Consider the following 17,111-nt stretch of genomic DNA (forward strand, 5'->3'; position numbering starts at 1 on the left):
TTTTGGTAAACACATTTCCTAATCTTCCAACCTGTCAAAGAAACTAAGTTTCTTATTTTAACTTCATTTCTATTGTACTGCGCTTCAAACTGCATGGGATGATTGCTATTTGAAAAGTTAATTCCACACATCAAAACATCATTATAGAAGGGTGATTTTTCTTATTTGGTATTTGGAAGGTTTCACAGTTTCCCATCGCACTTTTTAGAGCGTTAAAGTGGTTCATCACATGAACGGATTTTTTTTTTCCCTGAATGATTTCAATTCATCCACCCTTTATGGATAAACATTTTCCTACCGTGTTTGTTTTTCCTCCAGATAACTCCAGATGACTACAAAGACTGCTCTATAATCCAACCCGCCGACAACATTGATGTAAGACAAACTGTATTTCATATTAGCCATATATATGTCACAAACGACTGTCGTTAATGCTTTATGATTTGCTATGCTAGACCAAATTGAGCAGGTTTTGTGAGCAGGACAAGTTAGTGAGGATGCAAGAGGAGAAATTACAGCAACTACACAGAGAAAAGGTAATGCGTGTCATTCGTTGTTTTGAATCTTATGTTTCATGCAAACTTTATATTGGAATGTGCATTGTCCATTTCCAGCACACTCTGGAGACAGCGCTGCTCTCCGCCAGTCAAGAGTTAAGTGACCAGAGTAATCCCAGTGCGTCAGCTACAGAAAGTCTGGTCCAGCAGCGAGATGTGCTCCAAAATGGCCTGCTTAGCACTTGCAGAGAACTTTCCAGAGTCAATATGGTGAGAATTCCTCTATATTCAGTGAGAAGTCCAAGCACGGTTGGGTTTAGCGCTCATTGAAGCACACACTGTTGTTAGGTCTTGTGCAGGAGCAAAAGGGAGGTCTGCCCCGTTGTGGGCGTAAACACAGCCATAAACACAATCACTCGGGATATGATTTGGATTGATGACTACATTGATTGAGAGAGTTCAATGCACGTCGTTGTCGTATTTATGAATGCAATATGATGACATCCACCAGGCAGCTTCAAGTTTAGGCTACTTTCAGCCACCAAATTGTCAGGCGTGCCAACAAAAACCGGGAATGACATTGGCTGCATCATGGTTGCTTTCAGGAGCTGGAGCGCTCATGGAGGGAGTATGATAGGTTGGAGGGTGGTGTCACATTGGCAAAATCCAACCTACTGGAGCAGCTGGAAGCTCTGGGCAGCCCACAGGTTACACCCACCTTACACACAGAGACACGTTTTTGCCAGTTATTTACATTTGGTTTTCTGTCCTTGTGCATCTGGGGCTTTAGACAGAGCCTCCAAGCCAGCGGCACATTCAAATCCAGAAGGAGCTGTGGAGAATTCAGGATGTGATGGAAGCATTGACTAAAAATAAACCACAGCGCAGCATAGACAGTGAGTGTCATTCGTGAATGAGCTATGCGTTATTGTGTTGTGAGAATCACAGAATAAAGCAAAAAACATTTAATAATTTTCTCAATTTAGCTAACAAAACACTTGAGAAATGTCAATTAAAGTCTTATTATAAAATTTTATTTCTACAGGTTGTTCTGATTCCAAGCCACTATCCAGCCAACACAAGAATGAGGTAAGCTTCTGCATTAGCACTTTTTAATCTTGTTTAACCTTTATACATAATTACAAACATGTATTTTAGGTGAATTTAAGACATTGCCCCATTGGCGTGAATGTGAATGTTTCTCTAAATGGAGACCTTGGGAGTTACTGGCCTGTCCAGGGTGTACACGCAAACCCACAAAATGCAAGTCGTGTAGATTGTACAACATAGATGGACAGAGAAAAGAGACAGATGAATCTGAAGATGAATCTTAAAGACAATAAGAATAACACTTGTTTTGTTATTGTGGCTGCTCACCGTGATGCAAACCTTTAACATACCAAACCTAACTAACCTACAACTGTGCCAGTCTGTTCACTGGAGCCCATAAACCATCCGTTAAATGAGGTCCGCTGGAAAAAGAAAATCTGTAATTCTTCAAATTTTATATGCTAATGTCTCGCTGGCTAGGCCATGCTGAGATGAACCACACCAATTTATTGTGGCCTTGCTTTTTATTTACCGGCGATGATTTTCTTCAGCATGCAGTATATATATATATATATATATATTTTTTTTTTTTTTACAGTGGTTTACCAAAATCCCCGTGAACAATATGCATTTTAAAAAAAGTATTTTTTGTAAAAACAATTATCTAAAATCCGTGTGGATTATTGTAAAAGGTTCAGCGGGAAAAAAACAAGGAAAGAAATTCACATTGTTTATAAGTTCGCTAATACCTGGGGGGTGTAAAATACAAAAAACAATGTGTTGTAAGTACTATTAGCATATTGTAAAGTCACCTAACAATTGTTAGAATTTATGTTATAATTCTTCAACGTACGTTAGTAAGTGTCATTTTCTTTTGTAGCCACTAGATAGGGTCATCACACTGTCTGAGGTTTTGGCGACATACATAAAACATACTCAAATGTACTTCACATAAAGTACAACATTCAAAACCAATTAATAGCATTTAGAAGCAAAATAAAGAAACAAAAGGTATCTAACTAAGAGAGCACACAGTGTAAGAATAAAAATATTTTGGAAAACATGATTTTAAAAATGACCTTAATGATTGCTATGAGAAAAGGTACGAAAGATCTTTTTAACCTGTATTTAAAAATATTTACACATAATTAGAATGTTTTCAATCTTTTGTTTTCAATTTTTTTCCCCACTCTGATAATTAAAGAGAATAACAAATCGGGGTACCTCATTACACAAAAGTAGAAGATGTCTTGTACCGTAATTTCCGGTGTATAAACCGCACCGGTGTATAAGCCGCACCAGCTAAAATTCGGGATTATTTTAGTTTTTTTTTCTTTAGCCGCACCGGACTATAAGCTGCACGTGCACACGAGTTTTTTTATAAAGAAAGACAGTACACAGAAAGCCTTTTTGAAGTTTGAATAACATGCTTTAACATGTCTTTCTAAACATTGCCTGTGACGCAGCAGTAGTACAGCAGCAACACGGAAGTGTGCACGCGAGTTATTAACAAAGAAATACTGGACACAGAAAGCTTTTTTAAAGTTTTAATAACATACCTTAACATTTCTTTCCAAACACTGCCTGTGACGCGGCAGTAATACCGCAGCAACACGGTAGCACAGCACTAACAGGGCTGGTTAAAGTAAAAGTAAAAAAAAAAGAGCTTCATCGTCTTCATCTTCCTCCTGTGCACTGAAACCGTCGAAGTCTTCCTCCTCAATTTCTGATTGGAATAGTGTTAGATATCCTTCGCCACACACTTTCTCAGTACATAAAACATACCGGTAAAAGTCACTGAGACGCGGCGGTAACACAGCAGCAACACGGTAGCACAGCACTAACAGGGCTGGTTAAAATAAAAGTAAAAAAAAGAGCTTCATCGTCTTCATCTTCCTCCTGTGCACTGAAACCGTCGAAGTCTTCCTCCTCAATTTCCGATTGGAATAGTGTTAGATATCCTTCGCCACACACTTTCTCAGTATCTCTTTCGTCGTCGTTTTTATCCATTTCTTCTAGCATTTTCCATGATGAGGGTCCACGAAATAAAGAAAAGGGTGCCGCAACACAATGTCATCAACATCGACTGCCTTTAGCTTAAAAGCGGCATCATATGCATTTCTTTTGTCCCCCATAATGACGGTTTGTGTATAAAAGCTGCCTTTCAGTAATGTCCGTCTTGATCGCGTTCTGCGTGATGCGCGAAATGTTGTAAACAAACTAGCACGTCTTCTTCGGCGCATTATCTCTTCTTCGCCTGTCTCGCCCTTGCTTCCTGCTAGAGCACCCCCTGGAGGCCGGAGGCCGTAAAAATCCATAAGTACGCCGCATTCATTTAAGCCTCAGGGTTCAAAGTAACCTTCTGAATAAAATGCATTAAAAGTTCACATTCATTACAACTTGTTTTTGGTGAGCAAAATGTCAGAAGAATTTAATTTAAATGCTGATTGATTGGGTTTTAATACAATGCAGATGGTCCAAACAGCGCCACTGCTTTGTGTAATCTGAGTCACATGGCAGAGGAAGAGAAAGCGTTTAAAGCACAGGTGTCAAACTCAAGGCCCGGGGGCCAGATACGGCCCGCCACATCATTCTATGTGGCCCACGAAAACAAATTGTGCATCAAATTCGTGTGTCATTACTAGAATTGCAAATTGTCTTCACTTTTGATCAAGTCAAGTCAAGTTTATTTGTATAGCCCTAAATCACAAAGAGTCTCAAAGGGCTTCACATAGCCAAAAATTGACAATTATTCTCAAAGCATCCCCTGATCATAAGCTCCCAAAAGGGCAAGGAAAAACTCAAAAAAACCCTGCCAGGGGAAAATGAGAAACCTTGAGAAGGGACCACAGATGGAAGGATCCCCCTTTCAGGATCACCAGGTTGTAATGGATGCAGAGAGGGCACAAGTAATACATAATATGAAAATAAATGAAAAAATGGATGTCGGAGGTGCCCTCGATTGTCCTGGCAGTGTCTTCAAGGAGGTTGAGCTGCCGTTTCTTCATCTTGAATTGGTCCCCGAGAATCCAGCTAGCCGCTATCAGCTTTTGCGCCACCTGAGGGAGGGGGTGGGCAGAGAGAACAACACAAACTCCGGCCAAATCGGCCACTCCAAGTTAGTTAAAGGCCATCTCATAGAAATGTGTCTTTAAACGTGTCTTAAATGTTTCTACTGAGGTAGTAGTTCTAATATCCATTGGTAGGGCATTCCAAAGCTCTGGAGCCCGAATAGAGAATGCTCTAGAACCTGCAGACATTTTGATAATATCTTTTTTAAAAATATTTGACCAGTTTTTACTCGTCTGATTTGAAAACGAGTTATTTGTCAGTTTGTTTTGTAGCTTTTACTGTATATAATAGTGTTAAGAGTAAAAGTGATCAAGTCATCACAAAAATCACAAAAATAATCTTATATAAGCCGCGCCTGACTATAAGCTGCAGGGTTCAAAATTTGGGAAAAAAGTCGCGGCTTATACACCGGAAATTACGGTACTTGTGAAATTGCAGTATCTAGTTCTTCATCACTTAATCATGTGATTTGTGATTTTGCGATGGCCTCATTACAGCTCCGAACCAGATTTTTACTCGTTGCATGATTTCCAATAAAAACTCACCCGACATCCTGAACCCAATTGTGTTCGATATCAGTCAGAGGTTCTTCTGAATATCGACACTGGATTAACTTTTACATGCAATAATTGGCAATGGCAATGTGGTCTTCAAATCAAATTTTCGATGCTTTTCACGCAAAAAAGAACACTTTCTGATTACAGCTCACTGTCTAACGCTTACAAACCTAAACCTTTAAATTGAGGATTGTGATTGTCAGAAACAACAATTGATTGTCAGAAACAACAATTACAAACAGCGACACTGCCCCCTTCCCCTTTTCTTGCACGTCATCGGTCAACCAAGTAACATCATGTTTCTTGGATTGAGACCAGCCGCTGTGTTAACTTTTAACAGGCAGTGACATTGCTGCCACTCAGTCCTATCAAGACGGGAAACGGCGTTCCCCCCCGTCCACCTCTTCCACAGTACTACTATTCATCCGAGCAACCCCCTCACATCCCTTCCCACCATCCAAACTCCAGCAGCCGTCCGCCTCCTTATACGCAACGTCCCGAGGACCGCAAAACCGGCTCTAGGAATGGCGCGCACAGTGTAAGAGCAGCGCAAAACGTCCATAGCGTGTGTATCCTGTCAACATGTTTGGTCTAGTTTTTGTCTGTGATGTCACTCGGTCATCCTCAGACGATTTTGTGTTCTTGCTGTTATTTGACATTCATTTTCATGTATTCCCATTTTATTTGAGACCCTTAGTTGAATGCTGAAGTTCGTTTTGGCAGTTTTTGAGGAGCTGACTTTTAATACTAGAATTTCATTCAAAATTGACTTGAGAAAAATCACTTCAAGATGACTTTTTTTTTCTGGACGCTTGGGTGACATCAAAGTGCTTAAAACGAAATGTTCTGAGATTTTAGGATTTCGGCAGCCGGAGCCCACATGAAAGCAAATCTGGTTATTGTGTATTATTTCAACGGATTTTAATCCGTATGTTTATTTTTAGCAATGATATTAATGTAAAGAGCTATTAAAAAATATTGAAAATAGGGAATAACGAATCTTCCCAACAGACAAGTTCATATATTTATTGCACACAAAAAAATTAAACTTTGTTCATGTTGTTTGTAAATTTTTGGAAAGGACTCATGGTATCCAGATCCACGCAGCTTTATTATGTTGCCATTTTTCTAAAAATTCATTCAACATCAACCATCTCAGTTTGTCACCTACAAGTAGTTCGCACAGATGTTTGCATGTGTTTTTTTTTTATTTTTGTGTGTGTGTAGGTTACGCATGCAATTCTTCTTGGTGTGGTTTGCAACGCCAATTTTACTGTGAAGTGTGGCATGAAATAAAACGTTAAGGAAAAAAATCGCATATTTGAATGAATTTCATGACAATATCTTATAACAGACAATTAAAATGACCCCATCGGTGTTATGTTTCTTTGTGTTTGGTCAGACATGAAATACTTTGTGTGTGCCTCAACGTCACTCAATCTTTCTCCACCCCTACACCACACAGCAAGGTCCAGACTATCGGTTGTATAAGAGCGAACCTGAGCTGACCACAGTCAAAGAGGAAGTGGATGAAGTCAACGGTGAGGACAAAGACAAGGACAAGGACAAGCATGAAACTGCTGAGAATATTGACATTGTAGCCACAAAAGGTACTTTTTTTTTTTTTTTTTTTAACACTTGACTGATTCTCTTGAATAACTTATGATTAATTATGATGATTGTTCAACACAGTTGTACCCCTCTACCCAGTGGGCATTGTTCCTCCGAGAACCAAATCCCCCATGAGCCCTCCCGAGTCCACAACTATTGCCTCCTACGTCACCCTGAGGAAGACTAAAAAGACAGAATCCAGATCGGTATGTTTTGCTTTAACTTAGGGTGTTTTCACACTTGGTCCCTTTCAGCCCTCTAAACAAACTCAGATCGATGACTCAGCATTTTTTGTGCATATGTGAACACACCAACCGTACTCAGACCCCTTTAAAACGAACCGTACGGTCTCAGTACGGTTCGCTAAAAAGTCAACGGTACGGTTCACCTAATCTGTGCATTGTGAACACAAAGCGCACTGGGTTCACTTCGCCTTTTTGCACTGTATTGTAACCTCCTTGACTTGCCGTAGATTGGTCACGTGACTGCAGGCGCAAAAACAAAACTGTAGAGAACAGAGAATCCAAAGTATGGCAGCAGCAAGTTGTGGTCGTGACCGTGGTTCTAATCGTAAACGTCGAGAAGCATGTGCCGTTCAAAGTTCTGCCACGGCACCTGGACGCGGCATAGTTTGGGGAGAAGACGAAACGTAATGTCTTTTGGAAATTTGGAACGACGACAGCATTAAATCACAACTATCTGCGACCCACCGTAATGTGAAAGTATTTCAAGAATTTTCTGAGAGAATGAAAGCAGCTGGTTTTGGTAGAACTTCTATACAATGCAGAATAAAAGTGAAAAAACGAAAGTATTTAGCTACTCGAGATAAAATGCGAAAAAGTAGGGAGTCAGGGGATATCAAAAACTACCCAGAATGCAGTGCAGTGGGAGTGTAAGAGCTCTAGAGCAGTGTTTCCCAACCTTTTTTCATTCACAGCACACCTTTTCATTTGAAAAAAATCTCGTGGCACACCGCCAACAAATATCTGTTAAGCTCCTATATTAAAATTAGTTATATTACAATGAAAGACGTAAAGTCCTATTCCTATATATGTATGGAGAGTCAAATAATTTAATAGAAATAAATACTAAATACTCTTTAAATTGTATTCTTTTTTTAAATAAAAGTGAGTTTTTAAAAAAGGTTATAGACGGTATAAGAAATAAACTATTTAAAGTGATTGTGATTAAAATAGAAGAATCAACGTGATTTTGTTTACTGTTTTAGACTATGTCAATAAATATTGCAACAATAAGAACAAAGTCACTTTTAAAGACGCTCTGCTGTTCTGACAGCAGCTGAGTGGCTATCACAGTCGAGGTGTCTCGACTTGACTGTTTATTTTATGTATGTGAAAAATAACCAATCCAGGTTCTCCGGTTGAACCGCATGCTCTGATTTCCATTGGACCACAAACGCACCACAACCGTCATAGTGTCTGTCACTGTTAGCAAAAGCACACGGCAACACACACATAAACTGAATATGTGCCGATGCAATACAATCAGACCGACACAATATGAAATCTCAAGATTCTCCGATTCTCCACGCATGCACGATTAGCAAATGGCTGACCAGGCCTTGCGCGAACTGACCAGTGGTTTGGCGATCCTGTTTACAATGCGCTCCGTAATTAATATTGGACAATCCCACGGCACAGCTGAACGTCTCTCACGGCACACCAGTGTGCCGCGGCACAACCTTTTTTCAATCACGGCACACCTATTCATTGGAAAAAATCTCGCGGCACACCGCCAACAAAAATCTGTTAAGCTCCTATATTAAAATCAGTTATATTACAACGAAACACGTACAGTCCTATTCCTATATATGTATGGAGAGTCGAATAATTTAATAGAAATAAATACTAAATATTCTTTAAATTGTATTCCTTTTTTAAATAAAAGTGACAGTTTTTTAAAAAGGTTTTAGACGGTGTAAGAAATAAACTATTTAAAGTGATTGTGATTAAAATAAAAGAATCAACGTGATTTTGTTTACTGTTTTAGACTAGGTCTATAAATATTGCAACAATACGAACAAAGTCACTTTTAAAGACACTCTGCTGTTTTGACAGCAGCTGAGTGGCTATCACAGTCGAGGAATCTCGACTTGACTGCTTATTTTACGTATGTGAAAAATAACCAATCCAGGTTCTCCGGTTGAACTGCATGCTCTGATTTCCATTGGACCACAAACGCACCACAACCGTCTTAGTGTCTGTCACTGTTAGCAAAAGCACACAGCAACACACACATAAACTTGCATGTGCCGATGCAATACAATCAGATCGACACAATATGAAATCTCAAGATTCTCCGATTCTCCACACATGCACGATTAGCAAGTGGCTGACCAGGCCTTGCGCGAACTGACCAGTGGTTTGGCGATCCTGTTTACAATGCGCTCCGTAATTAATATTGGATAATCCCACGGCACAGCTGAACGTCTCTCACGGCGCACAGTGGTTGGGAAACACTGCTCTAGAGGACCTAGTGTGAACAGAAAGAGGACTGAGGCCCCATCGAGGCTGAACTGAACCAGAAAGAGAACTCGATCCTCTTTGAAATACACTCACAATGTGAACGCAACAAGAACTGAGTTTGTTTCCTCTTGGTCCACTTTTTGGTCCACTTAAAGAGGCCTGACTTTGGTTCTTTTAAAAGGGTCCAGGTGTGGAAACACCCTAAAAGAGGCCTGACTTTGGTTCTTTTAAAAGGGTCCAGGTGTGAAAACACCCTCAGTAGACAACACCTCCAAGATTGATTAAATACTCTTAAGTCTGTGTTTTGGTCTTTGCAGGATCGTCCCAGAAGTGCACTAGTAGACCAGATTGGCTACGGGGAGAGAGAGGTAGGGCGACCCAGGATGAGTGTGGAGGAGCAGATGGAAAGGATGAGAAGACACCAGGAGGCATCATCTCAACGAGAGAAGAGAAGAGAAGCCCTATCTCGCTCGCATTCGTTTGGCAAAGACGAGCCCTTTGTTATGCCACAGGTGATAAAAACATAACATTGAAATAAAGCGTTTTTGTGTTTGAAAGTGTTTGACATTTGTATGTTGATGTACTCAGTTCCGGGATCTCACAGAGGGAGCCTGCGCAGACCCAATTGAGCTGGAAGCAGCCCTGAAGCAAGTTACGATGTTTCACAATGAGCAGAGCAGGACGGAAGCTGAAAGTGAAACCTACACACAGAGAGTGTCATCAGAGGTTAATAGAATTTTGCTATAATTAGTTACCACAGCTAAACAACTCATCAGTATATGATATACTGTTTTTATGATCACTACATCATACCACCTCTAAATTTGTTTAAATTAAAGGTGTCAAACTCAAGGCCCAGGGGAGGCCAGATACGACCCGCCATATCATTTTATGTGGCAGACAACTAAATCAACTAAATGTGTCAATACTACTAAAAGTACCGTAATTTTCGGACTGAAAGTCGCTCCGGAATATAGGTCGCATTAGCCATAAAATGCATAATAACGTGAAAAAAAAACACATATAAGTCGCTCCAGAGCATAAGTCGCATTTTGGGGGAAAATTTATTCGACAAAATCCAACACCAAGAACAGACATGAACGAGCAACAACAGGCTAAACGATAGGTATGCTAACGTGACATAAACACAAACGAAGAGCTGAGAACTGCCTGACGTAACATTCAGAGTTATTAAAAAAAACTATTACATAAATAACACGTTTATAAAACCATCTGTGTCACTCCAATTCATTAAATCCATCGATCGTCCTTTGTCAACAATGGGTGCGCGCCGCTGACGGCGCTTGCACTTCAAAATATTCCACAGGCCCATATAACGATATATAAATTAGATATCAAATAACTATTATATAAGCAATAATATTATCAAACCATCTGTGCACTCTAAAGCATTAAATCCATCGATCAAATTCCTTGTCCTTTGTCAACAACGCAGCGCGTGCGCCCTGATGTCAGCCTCGTCGTCATTCCACAGATCTAGTATATAACTATTCTGTAGCGTTAACAAAGTACAAGGAGGCGGTTTGGTAAACGGCTCTTTATTCAACAAAACAAACTTCCAGGCGTGTGGCGGCGTGGACTTCCAGGCAAGGAGGTGGAAGAGAGATCCATAGAATAGGACCGGGCGTGCGTAAAAGCCATGACCGAGCCCCATCCACCGTCCCCGGACAGCCACCCGGCCGAGCGCCGGCACTCGACTTCTATCCACGGAGGTGAAAGAGAGCTCCGTAGAGTAGGACCGGGCGTGCGTAAAAGCCATAATAATTTTTCAAACCTTCTGTGTCACTCTAAATCCTTAAATCCTTCAAACTCTTCGTCCTCCGTGTCACTTAGAAACAAAGCCGCAAATGATGCCGGTAGTACGTGGGGCCTTTCGTCATCTTTGTCATCCCGTGATCAATCTTTGTCCTTTTTGTAAACAACCGCCACGCCACGCCATGCCACGTCACGCTGCTGACGTCACTTGAAATTCAAATTACAGTAATCCCTTGCTATATCGCGGTTCGTTTATCGTGGTTTCACTTTTTTTTTTTTTGAAAATTTTTGAGAAAAAAAACACATATAAGTTGCTCCTTATTATAAGTCGCCCCCCCCACCCAAACTATGAACAAAACCGCGACTTACAGTCCGAAAATTACGGTACTTCGTGTCAATACTAAAATCACAGATGATTTCCACTTTTAAAAAATAGAAAAATTGCGAGCAATTTAAATTAGCATTGACCTTTTTAAAATATTTGAGCAGATTTTACTAATCTCTGATTTCAAAACTATTCATCAGTTTGTTGTGTGATACTATATATATCGCATAAAGCATTGACAGTCATAATGACCCTCCAAAAGAAACTGACTACGATGTGGCCCGTGATAAAAACGAGTTTGACACCCCTGGTTTAAATCATACTTGTCATCCTACAGTTTGTAAATAACTCTATGCCTATAAAATACGGTGTACCGCAGGGGTCTGTACTTGAACCAGAATTCTTTGGTCTTTACAAGCTTCCCTTGTGGAGTGTTATTGGATAGTCTGTCAATTTTCACTGCTAGAAAATGGAATAGAAAATACATTTCTATCTTCGGGATTTTTAGCTGGTAACAAAGCAGCTTCTACAGAAGCAAGAATTACTGACACACCTTACAGCTATCAATGTTAAAGTACCATTTGTAATCCTATCTTGCATGCTGGAGTGTGGTTACTTTCCCAATGAAGCTCAACTATCATCTCAGAGTGTAATCTGTGCCAAGATTTGTGGAATTTTAAAGGAAGTCAACTTGGCTTTAAATGTTTTATCTGCTGGATGCAGCCAGGGTCTAGGCTGCTTTCCAGTGTTCTCTTTACCAGTCCTCAGGATACATTTGAAATTCATTTAATACATGCAAGTCACACAGTATGAGATAACAATACAAAGGTCCTCATGTTTGTTTGGAAATGATATGACATCATGTTTGTGTTGTATTTTTTAGCTGTGTGAAATGCAGACAGTAGTGATTTTGGACCAGCACACTGAGACCCAGCATGTGGAGATTGTAAGCCTTCACTCCTTTGAGGATGACAACAGCAGAGGCGATATGACCAGCTCACCAACCAATATCACAACTGAAAATAGGTGTGTGCTTGTTTGGAGTATTCTCCCATAATATTCAATGTTTGTGTGCAAATCATTTCTCAACATCATCTCTTTTACTAATTCCACATTGCTGTCATATTTAATAACCAGCTTCCAGAGTCCTGATCCAGAGACGCCAAGTCCTGAGCCAAAAGAAGGGGAGGTAGATGTGCTACAACAAAATTCCAGGGAGGAAAGCCTCGAGAAGCACTTAGAATCTTACAACCAGCTACCAGAAAATGACAAAAAAAACAATAACTTATTGGCTTGTGAGTATATACAGTAGATAGAATCAGTGTAAATACTGCGAAGTAAAACAACATAACTTTCATTGTTCTCTGCCTCACAGCACAAATATTCACGATGGTGAGCAATGACACATGAGCATCAACCTGGACATTTACGATGGCATCCCATAGAGCCCAAATGTAGCAAGTTACAACAAGCTCACTCCCCCAGTTTCCCACATTTACAACACAACTACGATAACACAACAAGGAGACTGAAAAAGACGATGGCAAGTGGTCGAGGCAGAGACTTTAGGTGTACATGTTCTTATCCCAAAGGTTTTTTAAAGTTTAACAAAAAAAAAACAAACTAACTTTGTATCAGTACTTCAATTCAAAAAGTGAACCTCATATTATATAATGAAGTATTTAAATCTGTACAACACAAGTATCACTTTTTGAATTAAACTACTGAAACAAAATGAAATTGCATTCAATTGTCTAACTTTTGAGATGAACCAGTATATAATAATATTCCGTTTATTGGTTATGTTTGGAAATTTTCATGCGTACTTGCCTAAAATATGTTCCACCAAAACGAGACTATATTTGTCCACAAAATCTTATAAGTTAGCTTTCTCTGTTTCTGTTTCTACACCAGTTCATTATTTTGTTATAAAAGCTTCAGAACAATTTTCTAACCTGTTTGCTGCTGAGCAGTTGTGCGTGATGTGTGGATGGGCATCGGACTACAATTGTAAGAAAAACAAATGGATCAATAATATTTATTAATTTATTCATGAATTAAATCTCTGAATGTTCAAAAGTCCTGTTTCCATGCTGCTCAGAGAACGTTGCCATAGCGAAAGGAGGAAACTGAATTAGTTGAGCCTGAATCAATCGAATGGATAATAATGCAACTTGATGCATTTTGCAACACAACCAATTTAACTACTTTAGTTTGTGCAAAGAAGTATTAAGTATACACTGAAAACTGAACAAAAAGACATAGTTACAAGAATAAAGCATATTATGTAGTGATGGGGGAAATGGAGCTTCAAATTTGCTTGATGACCAACTTGTATTTTTTGACTCCACTAGGTGGCAGTGTAGGTTTGAATACAGATGTTTCAGAAATGGCAAGTCAGTAATGCTGCACGGTCGACCACCAAGACTTTGTTACAAGATTTGAATGTTACTAATTATAAATCATAGAGTGACATTAACATTAATTTGTGAAATCATAATAAACTTCCAATAGTCTTTACCAAGAACAGTACCAAAAACATGTATCAGCTTGTTCTTCGCCTATGTTGTAAATTTCTGCTCATGTGTTGATTTAATCCTATTAGCAACATATTTTTTCACAAAATTAACCTTTTTCTCATAAAATAACATAAAATCTTGTTTTCCCAACCACTTTTGCAGGATTTAATTATTTCCATAAAAGTAGACAAATTGATAGATGCATTGTAGAAAACACAACTTTTATTTTGAGGGAGGGCCTAAAATATCAATTATTGACATTTACGCAACTATGTTACTTAGCACAACAAAGCAAGCAAGTTGTTCGCTCCGAAAAAATTTGCCAAGTTAGTTTTAAATGTTAAAGTTGGGTGGGGACAATACAAGGAACAACGATTCTGGAAACTCGTTGCTGTGAAAGAGAATTTTCACAACAGCAGAATGTAAAATATTCAATTAGAATGCCCAACTTAAAATTGTGTTGAAGTTTGTCACCTAGAAAGTTCAGAAATTTTTCGTGCAACATTACGCTTGAATTGTATATGCTTTATTCTCTATTTTTTTCTTCACGAATGTCCAACATTAATCTGACAAATCGACTAAACTACAACTTGATCCGTTATTTTTCATTTCTTCACTGTAATATTTTTATGACAGTGTAGCACTAATACTTCATCAGTTTACATACAAATACATGCACTATCTCTGATTTTTATTTATTTATTTTGCAGGTTTAGTTTTGTGTCCTACATCAGCGGCGGAAAGAAAGATTTTTTTGTCTTTGCCTCTTTACACTTTGTGCAAAAGCTGGATACCTCCACAATCACGCGCTTTCACAAAGCCACACCATTTCCCAGAAAGGCGGAAAATTATCTGAAGATTAAAATTGGGAAATTGTGTTGCTTTTACAAACAGTGTGATCTCGGAAGTTTAGCAATTTAAACAAATTTTGTGAATGAAATGTGAAATTAGGGTAATTTGATTTTGTTTCTAACTACAGTACAAGTACATTTTGATATGCAGTACGTACAATTTGTTGATATGAGTATTCAAACTAGACTATAATATAACGATGACATTGTACAGCCTGGGGGGGGGGGGGGGGGGATAGTCGATACATTTTGTGTACAGCTGTATATAATGGAGCATTTGAGAATTAGTACGGCGAATGGCACCAGAACACAACACATGCAGTGCTTTACTTCAACTCCAAAGTGATCACAACTGGGTTCTGTTTGAATTTATCATTTTCATCCATCTGGGTTGACTCTCCAGTGTCATTTCCAGTGACATTTATTCTGTTCAAGGGATGAGTATGAGGCAAAAAGGTAGACACCCTAAAACAGAAAATAAAGAGAATAGCACATGTACGAAGCAATAAGTGGGACTTGAGAACAGAAAAGAAATGAAAGCGATGTAAAAATCTGTATATATAATAATGTACAAATTAAAAAGAAAAAGAGCAAATATATTATAGAGATTATTATTAATGTTATTAGATCCAATATGCAAAACGTTCATACCCCATGTGTTTTATATTGTGGAATAAATGTTGATGTTCATACAAACTTGATTGCTTTTTTTCTGATTTTTCCTCTTTACCCACTATCATTTTGTTGCACTAATTTAAATACATTACTCAATCTATTTTTTTCATTAAATAGAAAAGAATGATCTTTATAGATAGCCCTGGTTACAGAGGCGTCGCTAGATTAGATTAGATTAGACTCAATTTTATTAATCCCTTGGGATTACTCCTTCAGGGAAATTCTGTCTCTACATTTAACCCATCCCCATGTGATTTTAATCCATCCCCTGGGGGAGAGGGGAGCAGTGAGCAGCAGCGTTGCTGCGCTCGGGAATCATTTGGTGATCTAACCCCCCAATTCCAACCCTTAATGCTGAGTGCCAAGCAGGGAGGCAATGGGTCCCATTTTTATAGTCTTTGGTATGACCCGGCCGGGGTTTGAACCTACAACCTTCCAGTCTCAGGGCGGACACTCTACTACTAGGCCACTGAGCTGGCTACACTAAAGGGAGGGGAGATTGTGGCTGTAGCAACGTTGATTAGCTAAGGAATGTAGTGTGGTGTGAATTAGCACTTAATTGTTGGCCCGTGACCCCTGCAGAGTCTGTCCTCTTTCCTCAACCAGCTGTCTTCCCCTGGCTGACTGACTCGTCCTCGACTGTGATCAGATAACTTGAATCACATTGATTGCTGCTTTCCTGTGGAACAATGCAACTAAACCTTTGCTAACTTTATCTACTTGGTAAATTAACACACAATAATAATGAGTAACTTGTCCTAAACACTTCAACACACATTAAGTAAATGTGAGGTAACTGGTATGCAGTTCCTTAAACAAACATTGAGTAAATATGGGATAACTTATATGCAACTACTTCAAACTGTATATAACACTTAACAAAGAAAATCAGTTCTGATCAACAACAATCTATGAACCAAACCTACAGTTAACTAAAAGGAATGAAGTTCCTTTGACCAAACAGAACATTTCACCTATGCAAATAAGCTCTGCTCATTGTTAGTGAAGGCCTCTTACAGGAACAAAACACACAGACAACATAAGGACAGGAAGCATACATATGGCTGACAGGGATCAAAAGACATCCCTGTCACTAAAGAGGAAGAACCTAGATAAAAGGAAAGTCATAAACTCGTAAAGACGAGGCCTCCAAGTCTGGCAGGCCAAGACATCACCTGAATTATTCCAACAGATAGATAGATAGATAGATAGATAGATAGATAGATAGATAGATAGATAGATAGATAGATAGATAGATAGATAGATAGATAGATAGATAGATAGATAGATAGATAGATAGATAGATAGATAGATAGATAGATAGATAGATAGATAGATAGATAGATAGATAGATCTACATACGAATTTAATTTGTTCCAGGACCTACTTTGTATGTTGAATTAGTCGTATATTGGATCAAATATTTCCAGGAGAATACACTGTAATTCGTTTAATTTGTTCGACAGCCAAAAAAGCAATGATAACTTCACTGCAGATAATTACACATAGTAATAAAACAAATGCATTATATCAGAAAGATGTAAAAATGAATAAATTACTAAGAAATAATCAATAGAAAGGGATTTTTATTGTCGCTGTACCTTAGAGACACATAGAAATACATACTACGTTCCTTAACTTACTACTGTACAGTATGTGAACTTTAAACCAACTTTGCTTATTTGTTTTATT

The 17,111-nt window shown here is 38.8% G+C and overlaps 1 protein-coding gene across 7 annotated transcripts in view; it reads left to right on the plus strand.

Annotated features, from left to right (window-relative positions):
- Positions 1-15,440, plus strand: part of LOC148379517 (pleckstrin homology domain-containing family A member 5-like) — a 120,340-nt gene extending 104,900 nt beyond the window's left edge. For 5 of the 7 annotated variants that reach the window (XM_088367109.1, XM_088367106.1, XM_088367108.1 and 2 more), the window contains 14 exons: positions 319-375; positions 456-536; positions 615-767; positions 1,103-1,204; positions 1,288-1,393; positions 1,543-1,586; positions 5,517-5,714; positions 6,642-6,786; positions 6,869-6,993; positions 9,591-9,785; positions 9,862-9,999; positions 12,258-12,400; positions 12,512-12,669; positions 12,750-15,440. In XM_088367109.1, the coding sequence (XP_088223235.1) occupies positions 319-375; positions 456-536; positions 615-767; positions 1,103-1,204; positions 1,288-1,393; positions 1,543-1,586; positions 5,517-5,714; positions 6,642-6,786; positions 6,869-6,993; positions 9,591-9,785; positions 9,862-9,999; positions 12,258-12,400; positions 12,512-12,669; positions 12,750-12,784 (1,680 nt within the window). In that variant the 3' untranslated portion in view covers positions 12,785-15,440. The remainder of the gene's footprint in view (positions 1-318; positions 376-455; positions 537-614; positions 768-1,102; positions 1,205-1,287; positions 1,394-1,542; positions 1,587-5,516; positions 5,715-6,641; positions 6,787-6,868; positions 6,994-9,590; positions 9,786-9,861; positions 10,000-12,257; positions 12,401-12,511; positions 12,670-12,749) is intronic. The other 2 variants (XM_088367107.1, XM_088367111.1) reach the window with 2 other exon arrangements.
- Positions 15,441-17,111: the final 1,671 nt, after the last annotated feature.

The sequence above is a fragment of the Syngnathus floridae genome, chromosome 22 (genome assembly GCF_059516105.1).
Source record: "Syngnathus floridae isolate MCC-2025c chromosome 22, RoL_Sflo_1.0, whole genome shotgun sequence".
Classification (NCBI taxonomy): domain Eukaryota; kingdom Metazoa; phylum Chordata; class Actinopteri; order Syngnathiformes; family Syngnathidae; genus Syngnathus; species Syngnathus floridae.